This window comes from Lithobates pipiens, unplaced genomic scaffold (assembly GCF_037356315.1).
Source record: "Lithobates pipiens isolate NorthernLeopardFrog02 unplaced genomic scaffold, aLitPip1_a1.2 Scaffold_3, whole genome shotgun sequence".
NCBI lineage: Eukaryota > Metazoa > Chordata > Amphibia > Anura > Ranidae > Lithobates > Lithobates pipiens.
The window spans coordinates 143,969,011-143,991,756 of NW_027507790.1; the positions used below are offsets into that span (position 1 = coordinate 143,969,011).

Consider the following 22,746-nt stretch of genomic DNA (forward strand, 5'->3'; position numbering starts at 1 on the left):
CGAGCCCAATGCTCTGTGCTCCGAGCCCACTCTTTTTGAAGCCTATTAGAGCCTCTGGCTCTAATCGGGTGCTTAAAAAAAAATTACCAACTCCACATTGGAATCCATAGTCTAGTGTCACTGATATGTAGATCAGGGGGCCGGATGCATGGACAGAGAAGGCAGCGTCCTCTATGGACGGGCCGCCACTGGCGCTAGACCGCTTTCACATGGGCTTTCAGATCAGGTTAGCCTGTCAGTTTTTCAGGTGGACACGATCGGAAGCTCCATTCACCTCTATGGAGCGGCGACATGTCTGCTGACATCTGCCACTCTCTGATCCGATCCTGTCCGTGAAATCCAGGTGGATCAGTTTTTATCCCATCTCCCCATAGAGGACACCAGACCTTTTCCTTTTTCTCTCCCCATAGAGGAGAGCAGAGATCTGACAGGTCTGTCTCGGCACAGTGAGCGGAGACTGACCTGCACAGCGGAGATCAGCGGATTGATCCCCCGCTAAGCACACATGTACATGTGTTCTCTGGGCATTTTAAGGCTTGGCCGTTTTTCTTTTAGCCAATGGGAAGCTAGTTATTAGGAACAGGAAAGGCAGGAAATTGTTTGAAAAGTGCACGCTTTCAGACATTTTCCAGGAGCGTCCCATTGAAATTAATAGGGGTTAAAACATATGTCAAACACCTGGCAAACACCCTCTGAAAAGTGATCTACTACCGATCACTCTTCTGATTGTAAAGCTAGTGTAAACGAGGCCTAAGGGGCATCATAAATTCGGGTACTTATAGTTGTCTGATTGGTATTTGGAGCACAGTCCTTCTTTTAGACATATTAAATCCAGGCAGGCACCGTTGTGTTTTTTTGTTTGAATATAAAACTGATGTGGGAAGGCACTGTTTGAATATGTAGACTATAATATATCTAATGATACAGAGCCCATTAATGTGCAGACTGAGAGCGGCTTATACAGCATTTTCAGAAATCCCTTCTTTAGCCCCTATTATCTATGACTTGTCTTCACCTAATTAGTTCATAGTTTTAGTTGTAGCCAAAGGCAGAGGAATGTAGTGACAATTTGTATGTAATGGGTGGGGGATGGGCTGCCTGGGACTTAACTTCTAAGTCAACGATTCCTTTAAATGTCTTATTATATAAATGTAGAACTGTTTTCTACCTTTATATTCATAAAGCAAAGCATCACACAAAAAAAATAAAAAATCCCAGCACACATTGTTAAGTAGTGGTGACTACAGATTAGAGGGGCTTGTTATCAGCAAGTGTGAAGTGCCATCCAATCTACATGAATGGCCTCAACCACTTCAATGCACATTGCCAACTCCCATCCCCCACAGCCATGTTCACACTGCCAAAGCTGTTAACTCTCTCAATGACCTTCCCAAACTGCGAGACACGTCCCCGGGGTTTGTCCTCCTCCGTCATCTACAGTAACTTCGTTAGTAAATTGTTTATTAAGAATAGGCATGCACCAATATAATTTTTTAAATTTTTTATGAGTATCGATACTCTTTTTAGTACTCGCTGATACCAATTACCGATACCTGCCACAACTGTTTATACTTCAGCTGTCAGCAATGGTACAAAGCAATATGAAAGGTGTAAATATATGTTGAAGGTGTAAAAAAGCAAACAGAAAAAAAAGTTGTAATTATTAATGGATTATAAAATAAAAGTGAAGAAAACAATCAGCAGGAAAATAATAATTAAATGGAGAAGGAGAATAATTAAATGGAGAAGGAGAATAAGGAGATATTTAAGGAGTTAAACAGAGGAAGATATAATAAAAAAAAAAAAAAAAAAAAAAAAAATATATATATATATATATATATATATATATATATATATATATATATATATATATATATATATATATATTTTTTTTTTTTTTTTTATTTTGAACTTGACAGGTTGCATTAAAGTGACGTCATCTGCATATCGAAGTTCATGTCTTTGACCTGTAGATGTAAACAATGTTTCTTTTTATCTATGTGTTTGAGCGGCTGAGCAATGTTGTTGATAAACATTACACTTCAGCTGTCAACTGGGGAACCCCACTGACAGCTGAATGAGTCATCAGTTGTTAAGGAAGCTGTAGCCCCGCCCTTTAACAACCGATAATTGCTGGCCTTTTTTATATTTCAGCTGTCAGTGGGGGAATCCTGCTGACAATTAAAAGAATCAAGCCTGAAATTATTGGTTTCAGGTATCGCAGCATATGTATGAGTACCAGTACTTGTACAAATGATAAGTATTGGCACCGGTACCATTATCGGTTTCGGTGCAACCCTAACTATAAATATAGCAATTTTTGTGTGCAGCACAAAAGAGGAAGATATCGTCTCTATTTTGGGGCAGCTCCTCACTCATCTGGGAAAGCATGAGAAAAAAGCCCAGCACTCATGTATGCAATCTAAAATGTATGTTGCTCTCCAGCCAATGTGACCAATTCGAGAACTGGTTACAGCATTGGTCCTTGGTAATGACGCAGGCATCTCTGTTCCTATTGGTTCCCTTGGCTGGTCCTTCACTTATCTGGGAAAGCTTTAAAAACAGTCCAGCACTCATATATATAATCTTAAAAAGGTGTGTTGCTCTCCAGCCAATGACCAATTAGGGCATCATAAGACTCGTAACGGGTTTCAGGACAACTCCACAAACTGATACTGCTCTCTTTACTCTACCAGGGCTGCCGCAAAATACCTGGTAGCATGTGACCTCCTTCCATAATGCACTGTTTGGATCCAATCAACCAATCACTACATTCTAAAACCGTAACTTAAATTGGTAGTAAACTCAGCATTTGAACTTGTACCTACAGGCAGTGCCAGGGCAAGGTCATCCAGTGCCCGGAGCAAGGATGTCAAACTGTACCCCCCCCCTTAGGGTTAGGGTGAGGGTGCCCCCATCCCTGCAATAAACCATTGCGCCCAGGGCAGCCCTCTCTCCTACGCACCCCTTGTCCCAGCTCTGCCTATAACAAGGGTCACCTGTAGGTACAGTGAATATCTCTTAAACCTGTTTAGGAGATAGTCACACTGGATGCCGCTGGTGATGTCATTGGCGCATGCTTTCTGATGGGACAGCATACCCATGCCATCTCTTCAGAGCTCTGTGCCATAATCCATTACTCCCGCTCGCATAAGAGGGAGTGATACCATTGTGGCTCAGCCATTCAGAGCCAGCGAACCCGGCAGGAAGACGGGGGAAGCACTGTCAGTGGTGACAGTGCACTGGGCTTCATTCTAAAGTAAGTATTACATAATGTGCTAGTATGTAGTGCATACTAGCACATTATGCCATTGCCTTGCAGACAATTTTTTTTATTTTTTAAACTGCTTTAACCCTTTCCCGACCAGCCGCTGCAGTTATACTGCAGCAGGTTGGCTCCCCTTTAAGACTCTGTAGCAGGCCCGTAGCGTGTCCCCAAAGCCGAAGCGTGCACCCAGCGGGTGTGATGACCATCGGCAACCGCGATCGCTCATGACAGAGCGAGTACCGGGATCTGTGTGTGTAAACACATAAATCCCGGTTCTGTCAGGGGAGAGGAGACAGATCGTGTGTTCCTACTAAGTAGGAACAACGGTCTCTCTCCGCCTCTAGTCAGTCACATTCCCCCCCACAGTTAGAACACACATGAGGGAACACAATTACCCCCTTGATCGCCCCCTAGTGTTAACCCCTTCCCTGCCAGTAACATTTATACAGTAATCAGTGGCTATTTTTAGCTCTGATCGCTGTATGAATTTCACTGGTCCCAAAAAAGTGTCAAAAGTGTACGATGTGTCCGTCGCAATTTTGCAGTCACAAGAAAAAACACAGATCACCGCCATTACTAGTAAAAAAAAATTAATAATAATAAAAATGCCTCCAATCTATCCCCTATTTTGTAGACGCCATAACTTTTTTGCAAACCAATCAATATAGGCTTATTGCGATTTTTTTTGTCAAAAATATGTAGAAGAATACATATTGGCCTAAACTGATGAAGACTTTTTTTTTGGACATTTATTATAGCAAAAAGTACAAAATATTGTGTTTTTTCAAAATTGTCACTCTTTTTTTATTTATATCGCAAAAAATGGCCTGGTCAGGAAGGGGGCAAATCCTTCCAGGGCTGTGAAAATGTTACTTAGCCTGCACCAGAGAACTAGGAATGCACCGCTGTGTGTATTCCTTGTTCCCCGACCTGATATCAAGCTAAAAAAAATATTGTCATGTTAACTGATGCATACTGAAGCAGCACTAAGGCTGGGTTCACACCGCTGCGGCTGGGAGACCCGGATGTGATTCGCACCGCACTGCAGTGCAAATCACATCCGATCTCTGTGCGATGCGAGTTCAGCCATACAGATAGTATGGCTGAATTCGCATCGCACCCGCCGCAAACTCGCACGGGACCCTTTTTTTGGTCCGCAGCAGAATCGGATTGCATGGGTGTTCACACCATGCGATCCGATTCCTGTCCGAGTTTGCAGATCGCACTGCGATATGCGGACTGATCTGGGGGTGTCATTAACATTTCACTGACACTCCCAGCAGTCCGCATAGGGCAGTGTGAACTGCCGGCGGGAGGCATGCGATGTGGGAAAACGCCGCGGATTCGTGGCGTTCCCGCATCGCTCCGGTGTGAACCAAGCCTTACTCTGGGCATCTGAGCTTCAAAATTTTTGGGAAGGGTTAAAAAAAACAAAAACAAATACACAATGTAAATTTGTCCTGAATAGGCAAAGTGACAGTGGGGATTATTTACTAAAGCTGGAGAGTTCAAAATCAGGCTCACTTCTGCATAGAAACCAATCAGCTTCCAGGTTTTATTGCCAAAGCTTAAAGGGGTTGTAAAGTTAGATTTTTTTTTTTCTCTTAATGCATTTCTTGCATTAAGATAAAAAAACCTTCTGTGTGTAGTAGCCTCCCTAATATTTGCCTGAGCCCCACTTCTATCCAGCGATGTTCTCGCCTGTGTGGGACTCTCCCTCCTGATTGGCTGAGACACAGCAGCGGCACCATTGTCTTCCACTGCTGTCAGTTAGTCAATCAGGAGAGAGGGGGGCATCGGGGGACGAAACGCTGCTCCATAATCTAAATGGACACACGGAGCTGCAGCTCGGTTTCCCCCATACCAAGCTGCTTGCTGTGGGGGCACTCAACAGGAGGGAGGGGCCATGAGAGCCAAAGAGGGACCCTAGAAGTGGCAGGATCCAGGCTGCCCTGTGCAAAACCAGCATGTTTATTATTTTTAAAGAAAAAAAAAAACTAGACTTTCGTATCACCAAACTGGGGTTATAAGCTGATTGGTTTCCATGCAGAAGTGAGCCTGCTTTTGCATGCTCCAGCTTTAGTAAATAAACCCCAGAGTCTCTTTAAAGCAACCTTTCATGTCAAACAGCATCCTGACATACAGGTGGTAAAAAATTAAAATTCTCATCCTTGCAACCTTGGCAACAGTGTTTAGATTGTAGGCAGGATTTTCCATAATCACTTTCCCTCTGATTTTTACTGCCTCCCCTAGAAGTCTGCATAGAGCTTGAGGTCACATTAGACGCATCTTGTAGCATGAAATGTAGACTCAAGTTTATGGGTTTACTGCCTTGCCAATTTATTAGGCCAGACATCCTTGGTAGTCAAAGGGTTAAATCATTCATCGACTCTTACAGTGGTTGTAAACCCTTACATATACCCAGTGAAGGGACTATCCTTGGGTGATATACAGAGATGAAACAAATCCTCCTACATAAGTTGTACATGTTTATCTGCAGTCTTCTCTTCTCTACATGCGTTCAAAGTGCTGAATTTTTAAGCTTGTCTGAGAATTCAGAAAAAAAAAGGGGGCGGAGAGCTGAAATTACACTATGCAGAGCTCAGTCAGGAGAGGTCTGAGAGCTGATTGGAGGGAAGGAACACACCCCCCTCCACACACTTCACAGAAACAGATCTTAGGCTGTCAATCTGCTGGAGGTCCCTCTCCTGTCACCTTTTTTCTCTCGGTGTCAGAAAAATTTGTTAGAAGATATGCAGATAGCAGGGGAACAAAGCAGCAGACAGAAATTAGACTTAGTGTTTTTAATTGAGACAGGTACACACTATAGAGCAGGGGTCTCAAACTGGCCCTCCAGCTGCCCATCATGCCTTTGGGAGTCGTGCTTGTAACTGGCAGCCTTGCAATGCCTAATGGGACTTGTAGTTTCGCAACAGCTGGATGGCCACCAGTTTAATACCCCTGCTATAGAGGGGTATGCTTTGTTCATATTTCACGTCTGAGGTTTACAACCACGTTAAAGGGAGAGGAAATTTAGGTTTGGGCAGTTTTATTTTATTATTATTATTTTTTATTTTATTTTAACTGATGACTATATATATGTGTACCTGTCCAAAAAAACAAACAAACGTCTGTGACATTTTTATTCGAAGCCAGACAATAGAAAATACAGACCAAATATAAAGTAAAACAATCTCTATACATTCCCTTTAATTAGCTTACTGGTTGTTGCTTTAAAGCCATGTGTGGCCAGCCTAACAATAACCCTTGTCTGTATACTCACCTCTCCGGTGCTGGAATCCTTTGTGCCAAAGGCCAGCCCTACATGCACAGAAAAGGTTCCACTGCTTCATGTATACATTACTCTCCAGATAAGTGTTGAAGAGCTAAAGCACATGTGATCTACGTGCTTGAAAGACACCAAGGGGTCTATTCACAGAAAATTCACATAGCCATTCATCCAGAGGATCAGCAGGTACATTCATTCTGTGTGAATTAGACAAAAAAACAAAACAAATGTTCTTTGGTCTATTTTCTTCTCTGAGCAAATGTTCTTTTATTATGGGCAGTTGGTAAAATATTTCATTTTGGCCACTAGATGGAACTGAGGAGCATAGGAAATTCATACAACTTTTTTACAAGAGAAACAATGTAAGAATTCCCAGAAAACACTAGCAGGAATTAGCTGATAGATTTAACCAATATTTACATATATTTGCTAATATCCTTTAGCATTCTCTAGAATTGTTACATTTTATCTCTTGCTATAAAGACCGTGTATTTCTCATGCTCCTCAGCTCCATCTACTGGCAATAATTCAGTATTTCACAATTGCCTATAATAAAAAGAAGAGAAGAAGAAGAGATAAAAGTCTGCAGAATTTGTTTAGCCCCAACTCGCACAGAATGAATGCACATGCAGATTTGCTGGATCAATGACTATGCGAATGTTTTATTAATAGACACCTAAGGTTGGCTGTGGGTGGATTGAAATTCGGCTGCTTCCACAGAGACTGGACACATTTCGATCCACCTCTGGTTGTTCCCATTCATGAGAGGTCAGTCTAATGATCAACTTCTCATGAACCAGCTTGTTGGAAGATTTTGCTTCCATCAGTGCTGCAACCAATCACCTGCACTGCTGATTAGCGTATTCTGATGGTGTAGCTCATTCTGCCAGAATGCAGTAAAATGGTGGGGAGGATTCCCTCATCCACCACGAATGTGTGGATCAGACAATTGGTTCCATTTTTTTCATTCAGCTAGCAGCCATGTATGGCCAGCTTAAATTTAACTCCACTTTTGTTTAGGAAAAAAATCCCTTCTGGGTGATCTATGGACATTTCAAGGATTTTTACAAACTTTGTTTCAGATTCCAACCTTCTGAAATAGCTGTTTGTTTGTCGGTGTCCATGTGCAGAGTGAATCTATATGGGAGTGGTTTTATAATTATCAATCAGCTGCTGCACTTGTAGGGCTCTAAAGAGGAAATGGGCAGGGTCTGCATCCCTTTATACAAGCTTTCCCTTTGGGAGCATTTCACCAAAAATTCATTTTTTTGTTGCAGGGGATGCCTAAAATCGGACTTGTATCTGCAAAACTTCTGGGATCTGTACTGCAGACTTCTGGGAAAATCCTTAAGCCAATCACACAAGCAGGAAATTATGTTTCTAGGGGGTGTTATGTGCATCATCTCTGTACGGAACACCTCCAGGTAGCCATATTTCATTGCATTTTACAGAAAATTACACAGCTGCACATTGAAAAGGATAATACATTTTTAATAACATTCAATTACAATATGACTTGTGTCACAGTTGTATACCCTATATTATTTTTTCTTTATTTGAGAATTTTTTCCCATGATAGTAGAGTTACCCTTTAAGTGTTTTGTTCTGACAGCACACAGTCAATTAGGTAACCAACTTAATAATAGGTCAAACCTTTGTGTTCTGCAAGTAAAATGTGATCATTCTGTACTGTCTCATGGATAAAGTAGATGCCGGATTTATTTTTAATGTTATTTATTTATCTTTTTGTAGAATACTTGCAACTGAAACACTATAGGCTTTTGTCTGCTCACTGCTTCTGCAAACAGTGTGCTTCCAACTAACAAAAGATTTACAGCATGAAGGAATATTTGTGATCAGCTGTTTCTCATTCCTGCAGCACCCTGTTATTATAACCATAAGGTGAACAGGCAGACTGTGTCTGTAGAATTCCAAAGTTGTTTTTTTCCGCTAAAGGAATCTAGTGACTACATCTGTGTTCCCAACACACAGACAACAGAGGGCAGTATTGAGTTATCAGATTTCAAATTATACAGCAGCAAATCAGCTTTAGCTCAAGTGGAAAAGAAGGCTCGACAATAATTCAGCATTTGCCCATCTTTTAATATTTATGATTATTATGCATTTATAGCCATGTTACAAAATATTAATTTTCATGGCTGTACTTCAAGATGCACACTTTTTTTTTACAATGCAATTACATTATTAACAGTTGTGACACTCTGAGCACATCATTAAAAATGTATCATTTTACAGTCCTAAGATTAACTGCATACAGCACTGTGCATTCTTCTACATGTAAAGCTTAATGATCAGGCAAAGAGCCTATGCAATGCTGTTATATATCCTATTATTAAATATCATTAAAAATGGTATATATAAATAAATACATATATATATATATATATATATATATATATATATATATATATATATATATATATATACACATACACACACATATTTATATATATATATATATATATATATATATATATATATATATATTTATATATTTATATATACCATTTTAAATGATATTTTATATATATATATATATATATATATATATATATATATATATAAATTTATATATATATATAAATATATATATATATATACATATCTATCTATATATATATATATATATATATATATATATATATATATACCCCTCATTAATATTTTATTATATCTTTTCAGGTGACAACACTGAAGAAATGACAATTTGCTACAATGTAAAGTAGTGAGTGTACAGCTTGTATAACAGTGTACATTTGCTGTCCCCTTCAAAATAACTCAACACACAGCCATTAATGTCTAAACCGCTGGCAACAAAAGTGAGAACACCCCTAAGTGAAAATGTCCAAACTGGGCCAAAAGTATCAATATTTTGTGCGGCCACCATTATTTTCCAGCACTGCCTTAAAGGGGTTGTAAAGGTACGTGTTTTTTTCACCTTAATGCATTCTATGCATTAAGGTGAAAAAACATCCGACAATATGGGGTCGTTATCATGTTGCAATACTGCTCTGCGGCCCAGTCTCCAAAGGGAGGGGTTCGTGCTCTGCTTCAGTATTTTACAGTACAATTTGGCATTCATGGTTCCCTCAGTGAACTGTAGCTCCCTAGTGGCAGCAGCACCCATGCCGTCCCAGACCATGACACTCCCACCACCATGCTTGACAGTAGACACGACAAACTTGTCTTTGTTCTCCTCATCTAGTTGCTGCCACACAGCTTGACACCATCTGAACCAAATAAATGTATCTTGGTCTCATCAGACCACAGGACACCGTTCCAGTAATCCTTTTCCTTAGTCTGCTTGTCTTCAGCAAACTGTTTGCAGGCTTTCTTGTGCATAATCTTTAGAAGAGGCTTCCTTCTGAGGCGACAGCCATGCAGACCAATTTTATGCAGTGTGCGGTGTATGGTCTGAGCACTGACAGGCTGACCCCTCACCCCTTCAACCTCTGCAGCAATGCTGGCAGCACTCATATGTCTATTTCCCAAAGACAACCTCTGGATATGACGCTGAGCATGTGCACTCAACTTATTTGGTTAACCATGGCGAGGCCTGTTCTGAGTGGAACCTGTCCTGTTAGACCGCTGTATGGTCTTGGCCACCATGCTGCAGCTCAGTTTCAGGGTCTTGGCAATCTTCTAATAGCCTAGGCCTTCTTTATGTAGAACAACAATTATTTTTTTCAGATCCTCAAAGAACTCTTTGCCATGAGGTGCCATGTTGAACTTCTAGTGACCAGTATGAGAGAGTGAGAGTGATATCACCAAATGTAACACACCTGCTCCCCATTCACACCTCAGACCTTGTTACACTAACAAGCCAAATGACACTAGGGAGGGAAAATGGCTAATTGGGCCCAATTTGGAAATTTTCACTTAGGGGTGTACCCACTTTTTTGCCAGTGGTTTAGACATTAATGGCTGAGTTATTTTGAGGGGACAGCAAATTTACACTGTTAGGGTACTTTCACACTGGGGCGGTGGGTCCATTAGTGGTAAAGCACCACTAGTTTTAGTGGCACTTTACCCTAATTTTAGCAGCGCTTTTTGGCAGCTAGCGGGGCGATTTTATCCTCTAGCAGCCAAAGAAGGGGTTAATAGTGCCTGTGTTGCGGCACCTCCGAAGCGCTGCCCATTCATTCCAACGGGCAGGGGTTGTATATAGTGTGGGGGCGGGTATACACCACTCCCACACTAGCCCCAAAGATGCTGCTTGCAGGACTTTTTTTCCTGTCCTGCAAGCACACCGCCCCAGTGTAAAAGCACTTGGGCTTTCACACTGGGGAGGCATGAGAGGCAGTTTTCAGGCTCTTTAGAGGCACTATTTTTAGTGCTAAAACTCCTGAAAACTGCCTCAGTGTGGAAGTAGCCTTATACAAGCTGTACACTCACTACTTTACATTGTAGCAAAGTGTAATTTCTTCAGTGTGAAAAGATATAATAATAAAATATTTACAAAAATGTCAGGGTGTACTCACTTTTGTGAGATACTGCATAAATATATATATATATATATATATATATATATATATATATATATATATATATATATATATATATATAATTGACTATATAATTGACTCTTTCTCTGTATCCTTTTCTCCCTCTATCACTTTATTTGAGTGAAATTCCTGTCAGTCCCCCTGCTTTCCTGAAAAAAACTGACCACACCAGGCATGAAAGCACAATGTTACCAGTTCTCTAGCTGTGCTGGGAACTCAACCTGCTCTCCTCCAATGATCAGACATGTGCTGACCCCCTTCCCCTCCTGCAGAGTCATTAACTGGGAAGACCAGTGTGCAGCTGTTTCTCTTTCCCCAGCTCTCTGAGCTCCTTATGCAGCTGAGAACAGAGGATATGTAATCACTTATATAAAAGGGAAATCATTTTTTTCTGTTTTTATAGCTCTGTACAAATATTTTGCCTTTCAATTCTATTTTTTTTTCTATTTTAATCTGAATGGGTTGTTTTACAAGGTGAGGGTTCACATGTACTTTAATTGGAACTCTTCTTCTAGTACTCTAGTATTCTTCTTAGTTTAAGATCATGCCCCACCCCCATTCTTGATCTTAGCTTTATAATAAAAATACTTCCTTCTTGAACCCTAAACACCCTATACACAACCCTATACGTAGTAAAATATTTAAGGGCCAATTATATTGTTGCATTATAACACACATTGCAAAGCAATAAAATCCATATGTCCTTAATAATAATAGTGGCTGTTTCCATCTCCCATCTCATATTGAAAAATATTACATTTCCTTTTCCTGCATTTTAGTGCATCGGGAGAATAATAAAAGCCAATGGCAGCACATCAAAACATATATAACATGTGTTTCAATGCGTTCACAATGGGTATTACCATACCTTGGTCAATGGATGTTAACCCTATCCAGTCTGAATTCCAAAACGCATTGAAACTGTGTGTCACTGTGCACTAATACAATTCATGTTGATGGAAGACAATGCATCTGCCCATCTTTAGGCACACACACTGTACATGGGCCCCTAATTATGTCCTGAGATGATTTAACAAAGCTTGTTATGATGAAGACTTTGTGACGATATCTTACTTTCTCTGTTCTGTCTCATGACACTCAGTAGTAGATCCAAATGGATATACAGCTGGACGGCATTCAAACACATGTAAGGCACATTAATGGATATTACAGCGAGTGCATTCTTTTCCAGAAAGTGTGTGAAGCTGGAATATAACATGGAAAGTGCGAAGCCTGGCCAAGGAACTGTGCAATGTGTTGTTCCTTTGTTGTGTTGTTCTGTTTGGCATCAATGTTCAACAGATCAGTAATGTGTTCTCAAACTTAACAGATGTAATCTGCCCATCCATTCCCATGTATCGTTTAAAGCAGGGACTGGCTGAATTTTGGTCCATGTATGGGAACTGTGGTTATACAGAAGTCAACCTACCGATCAGCTCCTGTTCAACCACCCTGTCGAATTTTCCTTGCTCGATCAGCACCGCATGCCACACACTGGACCACACTGGAAGCCATTAATGTGAGAGGCACTATAGGTATTGGATTTCCTTACCCTCTCTGTTGGTTTATTTATATACCTTGACAGTCCCAATGGATGCACTTGTATCTTTTGGATTGTATGAAATCTGTATATGACCTTTCCCAATTTTTTGCCTTTTATATTTTGGGTCCTTTCCTTCATTTATTGTAGACCATAGGTGGCATACGGGCATACTTCCTCCGATGATTATTGGACCCATATGGGGGTTGCTATGTGAAGGAACACGGGACAAGAGGGTAGGTTTCTAGGTCAGGTTGCCCGGTAGTTATATTTGGAATAATAACTGCATTTTTTTATCCTATATTAACATTGCCAACTCCCTTTCTTTTTGGACTTCAAAGTTCCTTCTATAGCATATGCTAACAATAAGGGTAGCTGATAGGCAGAAACATTTGGGCAGATCACAAGTAAGGATGAGCCGAACACCCCCCTGTTCTGTTCGCAGCAGAACCTGTGAACAGACCTAAACTTCGTGTGAACTTTAGAACCCTATTAAAGTCTATGGGACTCGAACGTTCACAATCTAAAGTGCTAATTTTAAAGGCTAATATGCAAGTTACTGTCCTAAAAATTGTTTGGGGACCTGGGTCCTGCCCCAGGGGACATGGATCAATGCAAAAAAAAGTTTTAAAACGAGTGTTCTCTGTATTAGCCGACAATTCATTCATTGATAAAAAAAAAAGCGTGGGGGTTCCCCTAAATTCAATTACCAGGCCCTTCAGGTCTGGTATGGATATTAAGGGGAACCCTGCATCAAATTAAAAAAAAATTGACGTGGGGTCCCCCTAAAAATCAGTACCAGACCCTTTATCCGAGCATGCAACCTGGCAGGCCTCAGGAAAAGAGGGGGGGATGAGAGAGCACCCCCCCTCCTGAACCGTACCAGGCCACATGCCCTCAACATTGGGAGGATGCTTTGGGGGTCTGTGACCCCTCAAAACACCATGTCCCCATGTTGATGTGGAGAAGGGCCTCATCCCCACAACCCTGGCCGGTGGTTGTGGGGGTCTGCGGGTGGGGGGCTTATCAGAATCTGGAAGCCCCCTTTAACAAGGGGACCCCCAGATCCCAGCCCCCCCTGCTTGAAATGGTAAGGGGGTACCTACCATTTCACAAAAAAAGTGTAAAAATGGTTAAATAAGACAAACACACTTTTGAAAAATTCCTTTATTAAAAATAAAAAAAATGAAAAAAAGATTCCAGCGGTGGTAATCCACTCTTGCTATCCAGCGACGGATGATCATCTCTCCGGGGTCCAGTGATGGCTGATCTGATCCAGCGACGGGTGATTTTCAGTCCAGCACTGTCCATACATCCATCTTTTGTCTCCACTGCGGAGACACTGCGGGATCCCAGTTCTGACATTTCTTATATTAGGAGGGCGGGACCACCTGTCACCTGACTCCGCCTCCTCTGACGCTGATGAGGGAAGCCATGGGGTTCCCCAGTGATGTATGGGTGACCCCGCCCCCCTCTGATGTAACGCAACTCATCAGCGTCAGAGGGGGCGGGGTCAGGTGAGGGGTGGCCCCGCCCTCCTAATATAAGAAACGTCAGCGCTGGGATCCCCGCAGTGTCTCCGCAGTGGAGACAGAAGACAGATGTATGGGCAGCGCTGTACTGAAAATCACCCGTCGCTGGATCAGATGAGCCATCGCTGGACCCCGGAGAGATGATCATCCGTCGCTGGATAGCAAGAGTGGATTACCACCGCTGGAACCTTTTTTTTATTTTTTTATTTTTAATAAAGGAATTTTTCAAAAGTGTGTTTGTCTTATTTAACCATTTTTACACTTTCTTTGTGAAATGGTAGGGGTACTTTTGTACCCCCTTACCATTTCAAACAGGGGGGGCGGGATATGGGGGTCCCCTTGTTAAAGGGGGCTTCGAGATTCTGATAAGCCCCCCACCCGCAGACCCCCACAACCACCGGCCAGGGTTGTGGGGATGAGGCCCTTCTCCACATCAACATGGGGACATGGTGCTTTGAGGGGTCACAGACCCCCAAAGCATCCTCACAATGTTGAGGGCATGTGGCCTGGTACGGTTCAGGAGGGGGGGCACTCTCTCGTCCCCCCCTCTTTTCCTGCGGCTTGCCAGGTTGCATGCTCGGATAAAGGGTCTGGTATGGATTTTTAGGGGGACCCCCACGCCAATTTTTTTTAAATTTGATGCGGGGTTCCCCTTAATATCCATACCAGACCTGAAGGGTCTGGTATGGATATTTAGGGGGACCCCCACGTCAATTTTTTTTTAAATTTGACACGGGGTTCCCCTTAATATCCATACCAGACCTGAAGGGCCTGGTAATTGAATTTAGGGGAACCCCCACTCTTTTTTTTTTTTATTTTTTTTTTTTTTTTATCAATGAATGAATTGTCGGGCCGACAATGGAAAGTGATTTTAAAAGACTTTTTTTCCTTGCGAAATGACACTTTGTGCAGGGACAGTTCTAAGCACGGGAAACATGCGCCCCTTCACAGGCATACTATAGACACCCCCAGGTACGAAATTTAAAGGAATATTACACTTTTATTGTTTCACTTTAATCATGATTAAAATCACTGCTCCTGAAAAAACGGCCGTTTTTAAAACTTTTTTTTGCATTGATCCATGTCCCCTGGGGCAGGACCCGGGTCCCCAAACACTTTTTAGGACAGTAACTTGCATATTAGCCTTAAAAGTTAGCACTTTAAATTTCTCCCATAGACTTGTATAGGGTGTTCCGGCTTTTCGAATTTGCCGCGAACAGCCCAAATTGTTCACTGTTCGCTGAACAGGCGAACAGGCAATGTTCGTGTCGAACATGAGTTCGACTTGAATTCGAAGCTCATCCCTAATCACAAGTTAATAATCACTGATATATATAATGATACTGATATAAATAATGTACCCATCTGAGAAATACAATTTTTTGTAATTTTTTTGGTAATATTTTTAATCTTTAGTATTTTTAATATTTTATTATATTATGTGGGAGATCTGCCTGTATGTATGTATTATTAGGGAGACACCTGAAATGATCCTGGGAAATCTGCATGTGCTCCTCACATTTGCTATGCTGACCATTCAATATTTGAATGTATACCTCTCAAAACTGAAAATTGGCTTGTGTACAGGTTGACGAATGGATTAAAAGGTCTGAAATACCCTTTATTTGCAGAAAATTAACAAATATAGCACCTTTACTCTTTGGTAACCTCTCTGGATAGGAGAGTATGAAAGGGGAAAACAGAAAATAATTAAAGGGCTTTTCAACCCAAAGCTAATTTTTTAGTTCATGTGGGTTTCAGTTGATTTGCCTCTTTTTTTTCTATCCAGTTAACCGCTTACTGACCAGCTGCCGCGTTTGCACTGCGGCAACATGGCTCGGCTGCGTGAATGGCCGTTATGTTACGTCGCTCCTTCTGGTGGCTACTAGGGGCGCACGCCCGCAGCTGATGCGAGTGCTCTGCGGTCTCGATGACACAGCGAGAACCGGGATCTCTGTGTGTAAACACAGAGATCCCGGGTCTCTGTGGAGAGAAGCGACAGATCATCTGTTCACAAAGAAGTATGAACAGCGATCTGTCATCTCCCCTACACACACACTAGGGAACACAATTAACCCCTTGATCGACCCCTAATGTTAACCCCCTACACTACCAGTGACATTTTTACAGTAATGAATGCATTTTTATAGTATTGATCGCTGTATTAATACCAATGGTCCCAAAAATGTGTCAAAATTGTCCGATGTGTCTGCCATAATGTTGCAGTCATGATAAAAAGATTGCCACCATTAATAGTAAAATAAAAAAAATAAAAAAAATGCTATAAATGTATCCCCTATTTTGTAGATGTTATAACTTCTGCACAAACCTATCAATATACTCTTATTGCGATTTTTTAATTTTTTTTTTACCAAAAATATGTAGAAGAATACATATCGGCCTAAACTGAGGGGAAAAAAAATGTTAATATATTTTTGGGGGATATTTATTATAGCAAAAAGTAAAAAACAATGCGTTTTTCTGTTTATAGCGCAAAAAATAAAAACTGCACCAAAGAGAGCTCTAAAAGAGAAAAAAAGGATGCCAGTTTTGATTGGGCACAGCATCACACAACCACGCAATTGTCAGTTAAAGCGACGCAGTGCCAAATTGCAAAAAGTGCTCTGGTCAGGAAGGGGGTAAAATCTTCCAGTGCTGAAGCGTTTAATGATCCTAATGTTGTCTCTCCCAGCTTTGAGATTTCCCCCCCTCCCCTTAGATAGGCCATACATTATACAATTTTCCTTCCTTCAAACATGGGTTTAAGAAAAGAAAAACGCTTGAGTCCCCCATCAAGTCCTCTCTCACTACTGCTGCTTCATTTTCTATACCAACCAAATAAATGAAAATTCTAGAATGTGACCCACTAACATGGATTACCCACTAACATGGATTACCCACTAACATGGATTACCCACTAACATCAATTACCCACTAACATCGATTACCCACTAACATCGATTACCCACTAACATCGATTACCCACTAACATCGATTACCTACTAACATCGATTACCCACTAACATCGATTACCCACTAACATTGATTACCTACTAACATCGATTACCCACTAACATTGAGCGCAAAAATAAATAAAAAATCTGACTGATTTAAAAGAAAGCATAAAAAAGAACACTTGACTGTGATGTTCTTTCATTCTTTCACCTACTCTAAAATATGAAATCTGGGACTGTATTGGTTGATACGATAAATAAAGACTAGATAAGCTATAAAGAAAAATGGGCGCACATAGTAGAGATGTACAATTAAAGGAGACATGCAAAAGCACAACACATGAACACAGAGCCAAGAAAGCAGAAGGGGAAAAGACAGAGAGAAGCAGATAAAGAATCACATAAGGTGGGTGAAAGGAGGAGCAAGAATAGAGAATAGAAGAAGGAAACAAGATATGCTGGGGATGGAAAAGGCAAGAAGATAGACAAGCAGCAGAATAGATTATGGGGGGTAGGAAAAGAGAGATGATAGAAAGATTATAAAGAAGTTAGAAAAGACAAATTGGCTTATTTAATATGATATTGCAGAAAAAAATTATAATGAGCAAAGTGTTTTCCCAATATATACCAGCAGGCTTCACTTAAAGTAATCATGTTGCCAGACCATTCATTTTAGCATCAATCTTTCCATAATATATATGTGCATGTAAAATATTTCGGCATGTTATTCATCTGTAAAAGCTTTCCGTAGACAACCAAAAGCCTCAGGATGGCTGATGTGTGCCGCCATCTTGGATGTGATGTCAGCAGCCCAAACAGACTCAAAGCTGTCACTCAAATTACACTCTATAGCAGGGATAGGCAACATAGTCACAACAGCCGTTGTCCCATGAAGCATTGTAAGACTATGATAGCACAAGCATGACTCTCGGTGACAGGGGCATGATGGGATTAGTAGTTTCACCACAGCTGGAGTGCTGAGGTTACCTATCCCTGCATAGTATCCCCCCCCCCCCCTCCCCTGGCAGCTACAAAACAAGTGTGAAGAATATAAGGAGGGGAGGGGCAGAGGAGCTGGGTCAGCCCAGAGAGCAATTAGACATTAACAGAAGAGGAAAGAACTATGATTTGCAAGAAGGGAGGGGGCTGTGCTGAAGAATGGACTCTTCCTGGACTCAGCTTTGCTAGAATGTTTGTTTAGCTAGAAAGTTCAAAGATACTTCGCAAGTCAATAAAAATCATTTATGGAAAGGAAAAACACTGCAGTTAAGCAATTAAAACACTTGCTTTTTCTGTGCTTTTCAAATGATCTTGTATAATAAATTCCCTGACACTCTGGGGTTGATTTACTAAAGGCAAATACAAGAGCAAGCTGGGGTTAGAAGCTCATTGGTTTCTATGTAGAAGTGAGCCTGAATTTGCACTTTCCAGCTTTAGTAAATAAACCCCAATGTGTACTTAAAAGTGGGGTATGCCTGTATACCCTGTTTCCCCTAAAATAAGACCTAGCGTGATTGTCGACGATAGCTGCAATATAAGCCCTACCCCCCAAATAAGCCCTAGTTAAAGTCCTTCTATGTCTTATTCTCAGGGTAGGGCTTATTTTTGGGGAAAGAGGGTGGGGTTTATTTGGGGGGTAGGGCTTATATTGCAGCCATCACCGACACTCACGCTAGGTCTTATTTTAGGGGAAACAGGGTATGAGGTAAAAGTTCACTTTATGCAAGGAAAAAAAAAGCATTTTTGCTTGCACGTGATTGGATGATGAAAGTTAGCTGAGCTTCTGCTCATTTACTAAGCTCTGGAGCAACTGCACTTTGCAAAGTGCACAGTCTATTTGCCTTTAGTAAATTAACCCCAATGTTTCTTCTTTGGAGATGGGAGTCAAATACTGTGTGAGTTCCATGTCAGATGGAGTCGGAGCTTACACAAGTTTGATGACATTGTACTCGTCCTTAGGTAATATGTTTGGGTTTGAGAAGTTGCATGCTCTTCCATACCCCAAAGGACCTGATATCTCAGACAGTTCCAGAGGAGCACCAGGAGGAGAACACGGATAAAGTAAGTATATGTGGGTCAGGGGATGGGCTACCAAGAAACTCCTTAACCTGACCCTGTCCAGATCCAACAGCAACACCCTTTAAAAGAAGGAGCTTATTTTTTCTGATCAAGTGGGCAGTGTTTGTTGAATTTTTGCTCTTCACCCACCAATACCTACGTCACCACTGTTTCCTGGAGTGATGTAGTTGATGGAAGGAACCACATTATCCAGCGGGGGGACACATTATAAGACACATCGGGAAGTGTCAGATAGTAACGGCTCCCCTGGTTTTTTTTTAGAAATGCAAAGATTTAGCTCAACATGTGCCAAAGAGATATGTAAAAAGTTTCTTCTTATATTGGGTATTGCTATTGGGAGACTTTTCACCCCCTTACACTTTGGAGTTGATTTACTAAAGGCAAATATACTGTGTACTTTGCAAAGTGTAGTTGCACTCTGCATGAACAGTTACTCCAGAGCTTAGTAAATGAGCAGAAGCTATGCTGACTTCCATCATCCAATCATGTGCTAGCAAAAATGCTGTTTTTTTTATTTTCCTTGCACGTGATTGGGTATTCTTTGCAAAGTGAAGCTTTACCTCATTTACTAAGCTCTGGAGCAACTGCACTTTGCAAAGTGCACAGCCTATTTGCCTTTAGTAAATCAACCCCTTTATGTTGACTCAGATCAGTTAAAGTGGAAGTAAACCCTCCTATTATTTTCAGCCATGGAAGCTGCCATCTTGGCCTCTGTTTAATCTTCAACTGCCATGATTCTGCACATGTGATCAGTTATGACTCCAGCCATTGGATGGTGTGACAGTTTGGTTGAGAGCACAACCAATGTGACAGTTAGCATTTCCGGCATGCCGGGAATGTAACTGTTTTTTGGAACTATTAAATCGTTGGGTTTACTTCCGCTTTAAATTATGATTATCTCCTGCAGGTTATAGTATTCAGACATCATCATTGCTCTTAGCATTGCATTCTGAATAAGCACTAAAATGTATAAAGAAATGAAATGTGGGTGGGTTAAGAAGGGAAAAAAGTGTCAACACTTAATAGTATTTTTTATTATAATGCACAAATAGCACTACTTACATATCCAGTCAGCGGGTCATGTCAGTCTTCAGGCTGTAAAACATTACAAGGAGTGTTGATACCGTGATGGTTTAATGCACACAATGCCCTAAAGATTGTAAGCTTGCAGGGTCCACCTCATTATCTGATTTTACATGCACATTAGCACCAGAATTTTACTTAGAATCCGATTTTCTTACTGTGCACATCTAAGGGGAGCATTGACAGCTTATAAATAAATAATCACAATATTAGCAATCAAAGCAATGGAAAGTTGCATCTGCAGAACAGGTCCACAGTGTTCCATGTCTTTTATTGCTATAGGTAACCTGCTAAACTGCACACGGCCTGCGGCCCTAAAACACTTTCAGCTCCCCATTAGTCAAGCACTCAGGAAAGCTTTACAGTGAAAATACCTAGTCAATAATGTCTTTTCAAGGTGAAGTAATGTAAAGTCAATTACCAACAGGACCAGATGCTTTTTGGCCCCTGTGATCTTTAGTTGTCCCAATAGTGGTTCAAACACAGATGTACTTTCCCTGTGAAGTCACGCACACCAATTTTAGGAAACTCTTCTATGACTTCCAGGCTTATTAGAATATACCTGGAGCTCCATTTACACACTTAATCAAGTTTTTATCCCTGAACAGGGCGCAAAAAGAATATGTTTTTATCCATATATGAATTTTATACAGAAAACATAAAACATGCTTTTACCTCTAGTAAAGGGTAACTAAACCTAATAGACAGGCAGCTTTGTTTAATAAAGAGCTCTAATTTTCACTCTAAAAGCGAAAATTGGCTATCTTAGAGGGGGAATTTGGATGTGTACATTGTGTTTAAAGTGTAAGTTCACCTTTAGGGTAGATTCACACTTATGCAGTTTTAGTGCTTTTTGCATTTTGCAGATTTGCACTACAGTCCATTCAACATGGTTTCCTATGGAAAACGTTCTGTAGTGCAAATCTGCAAAATGAAAAAAGCACAAAAAATGCATAGGTGTGAATCCAGCCTTACAGAAAAAGCTGTAAGGTGAACTTATACAGGACCCCCTCCTCACACTGCAGCGTGGCGATCCCCCATTCTGAGCCCTGCTATCGCCGCCTCACCGGACCGGGGCTTAGAAATCCCCTCAGCTTAATCTCCAAAACGTCCCGCGTCAGGAGGTATGTTTCGGAGCACTCTAATTGGTCTGCGCTGTCAAATCAGATCCCGCATAGCCCATCCTGTCAGCGGGGAAGAAGTAGAGAGAATGCCGAGGGCATTTCTAAGCCCCGATCCGGTGAGGTGGCGATAGCAGGGCTCAGAACGGGAGATCGCCATGCTGCAGGTCAGCAGGATGGGGGGGGGGGCTGTTGTGAGGAGGGGGTCCTGTGTAAGTTCACCTTACAGATTTTTCTGTAAAGGTGAACTTATACTTTAAGCAGTGCTCTGAAAGTGTATCCTGTCTGGAATCCCTCCTAAAAATTAGTGCACTTCCTGGGATGTGAGTGTGCCTATGCACGCCTGTTTCCACAACTTCATAGCTGTATAGCTGCAGCGTGAAATCAAAGACACTGTGCCTCTGACCGCTAGTCTAATGACATTTGTCAATGTCATAACTGTGCTGCCCATTGTTCTCTTTGCTGGAAGTTCTGACATGATTAAGTAAACTCCTGCCACTATCAAGATGGCTGCCTCTATATAGAATAACGCATGGTAGGTCAGTACTGGGGGAAAAAAAAAATCAGTGCCAGGGAGAACACAGACAACACTGGTGACTGGTCCTTTGCCCTCTGCCTGGTGCAACTTCCAGAGTTCTGTTCCAAATGGCATGTCTCATTACATGCTATATAACAGAGTGTTCATACTCACTAAAGCATTTGTTATGTGTAGAGTGAATCATAACTGGTTGATTTTGCCTTCCCCTCATCTTCTCTCGTCCCCACTGAAGGTTGAGATTGTGTTTGTGTAGACCATCTGGTGTCCTCTACAGAGCATGCTCATATTTCAGTTCCCTTCTGAGCCTTTCATTTTCTCCTTTTTCTTGTCTGTGCAACCCACATGACTATAGAGTCACGCATATGGGCAGGGCCGCTGTTAGAAATAACAGCCTACCTGACAGACCACCCCCCCCCCCGGCGAAAATTAAAAAATGATATTTTAACAAAAAATACATGAAAATCATTTTTTTGTGGACTCAAACATTTCATTATACATAAAAAAAAAAAATTCTGACTTCAAGCCAAAATTCTCCCCAAACAATAATGCACATATTCTCCCAACTCTCACCTCAAATACCCACTCTCAGCATCCCAGCACACATCTTTGCCCCCCCAATCCTGCCCCAATCCTGCCCCCCAGCTCAAACCTCACCCCAATTCCGAAGAAGGGTTTGTGGGGAAGGGGATGGAGCCAGGAGGGAGGGATATTTGTGCTAGGAGAGGGTTGGAGGATTTGAATAGGGAGGAAGAATTTTGATGGTAAGGGTAATTTAGAGGAGTTGTGTTAGGAGGAGGGATTTGTCCTAGGGGGGGG

General features: G+C 41.4%; 1 protein-coding gene across 4 annotated transcripts in view; it reads right to left on the minus strand.

The window, feature by feature from the left end:
* Positions 1–22,746, minus strand: part of RGMB (repulsive guidance molecule BMP co-receptor b) — a 107,219-nt gene that overhangs the window by 78,574 nt on the left and 5,899 nt on the right. For all 4 annotated transcript variants that reach the window (XM_077462341.1, XM_077462340.1, XM_077462344.1 and 1 more), the window contains one exon: positions 20,251–20,283. In XM_077462341.1, coding sequence (XP_077318467.1) covers positions 20,251–20,252 — 2 coding nt within the window. In that variant the 5' untranslated portion in view covers positions 20,253–20,283. The remainder of the gene's footprint in view (positions 1–20,250; positions 20,284–22,746) is intronic.